At 45.1% G+C, this 1,895-nt stretch overlaps 1 protein-coding gene across 3 annotated transcripts in view; it reads left to right on the top strand.

Annotated features, from left to right (window-relative positions):
• Positions 1-1,895, top strand: part of PM20D1 (peptidase M20 domain containing 1) — a 25,392-nt gene that overhangs the window by 2,207 nt on the left and 21,290 nt on the right. For all 3 annotated transcript variants that reach the window (XM_007114011.2, XM_007114010.4, XM_007114012.4), the window contains exon 2: positions 744-830. In XM_007114011.2, the coding sequence (XP_007114073.2) occupies positions 744-830 (87 nt within the window). The remainder of the gene's footprint in view (positions 1-743; positions 831-1,895) is intronic.

Raw genomic sequence — 1,895 nt, forward strand, 5'->3', positions numbered from 1 at the left:
CCCCTCCCCCCCCCCCCCCCCCCGCCCACCCACGCTGTTTGCATTTGATAGTGGAACTCTTTAAGAATGTAAAGCCTTCACCAAGGGATCAACCTAGTGGCAATTCAGCAACTGAGACTTCCGGGTAGAGTGGATGAGATTGTTTATGACTCAAGAGCTTGTTTGGGAGCTTCTAAATCCACCCCTTCCCAGGCATCATGTGCCCAAAAAGCTGGCCTTGGCTGAGAGAACAGTGAGACTCTGGATGAGCCAGTCTATGAGGAAGAAGCCTACTCTCTGTACAGAAAAGCACACAAAGCTTCATTCTTGTAGGGACCCAGGACAGCGGGCTCCTTAGATTCATTGAAGGGATGGTGGCTTCAGAGGCAGAGTGAGCCCTTAGAAGCAATTTATAGCAGCTTCCCACTTAGGGTCAGGATATAAAATCTACTCCTGTCTGACCTCCCCCACCCCATCTCATCTTGGACTTTATTTTCCTTTAAGAACCATATTAGCCTAAATAAATTCAAAGAACTTGAGTTTAAATCCCAGTTCTGCTGCTTGTTTCTGGACAATCTTGAGCAGCTCACCTAATGCCTGTAAGCTTGTTTCCTCAGTTTCGAATAAGGGAAGACAACAGTGCCTACCTCAAAGGATTGTTTTGCCCTCCACAATAAGATAATGAATGCAAGAGAACTTTTTATGTACAGAGGGCTGTGGAAAAATCAATGGTTGTTATCATCTTCCATCTCTGACTCTGATAGGTGCCATCCAGATTCCAACAGTGTCTTTCAGCCCCGAGGAGCTCAACACGACAGCCCTGGCTGAATTTGGAGAATACATTCATAAAGGTCAGCCACAAACTGTGCAAAAGGGGTAGGAGAGGTAGCACTGGAGACACAGTGCTTTTACAAAGTGATAAAGAAGTTTAATTTGTGACTGACCAAGGGCAACCTAATTTGTATGGGCCTCTTTTGACCAAAGTTTGTACATAGTGGGGAGCGATAGAAGGGAGAGTCCAGGAGTTAGAGTGGACACAGAGTAGAGACTATAGATTTGCCCTTTGAAGAACCAAGGCACATAGCTGTTGGGTTGGAGTTTGAACTCTCCCAATCTTTGCCCTAAATATGTCAGTCAATAAATATAATCTAATCAAAAGGGTAAGACTAGGAATTCCTTCTCCCATAGTTTCCAGAACTATGCTCCATGCTCCTCCCACCCCTACCTCCATACACATACCTACAGCCCACACATGCGCACATACCCAAGCCCTACTCCAGATTCATTACTAACACATTTCTGAGCTTCTAGGCAGTCAACAGCTTTGAACTATCACATCAGTCCTCTCCCCCTACCCCACTGCCCATGAGCTAAAGAAATATGGGTCAACGGAAAAAAGGAGACTTGGAGCTCCCCCTCCCCTTAGAAAAAGCTCATGGAACGTAGTGAGGCCACTTTCCTAAATCAAATAAAAAACAGCCCCCCTCAAATCTCAGATGGGAGGGGCTGGCAAAGGCATGGCAAGTAGCCCCCTCTCTAACACTCTGGGGACGGGTGGATCTGGGATCAATCCAACAGGCTGAAAGTCTTCACTAAATAGGAGATAAATTTCCATTTCTCTAGGAGGTGGGTCTTGCTGTGATTTATGTCATAGAGTGTTCTACCTATGTTTTCCTCTAAGAGTTTGATCGTTTCTGGCCTTACATTTAGATCTTTAATCCATTTTGAGCTTATTTTTGTGTATGGTGTTAGGGAGTGTTCTAATCTCATACTTTTACATGCACCTGTCCAGTTTTCCCAGCACCACTTATTGAAGAGGCTGTCTTTTCTCCACTGTATATTCTTGCCTCCTTTATCAAAGATAAGGTGACCATATGTGCATGGGTTTATCTCTGGGCTTTCTATCCTGTTCCATT

This window comes from Physeter macrocephalus, chromosome 4 (assembly GCF_002837175.3).
Source record: "Physeter macrocephalus isolate SW-GA chromosome 4, ASM283717v5, whole genome shotgun sequence".
Taxonomy (NCBI): Eukaryota; Metazoa; Chordata; class Mammalia; order Artiodactyla; family Physeteridae; genus Physeter; species Physeter macrocephalus.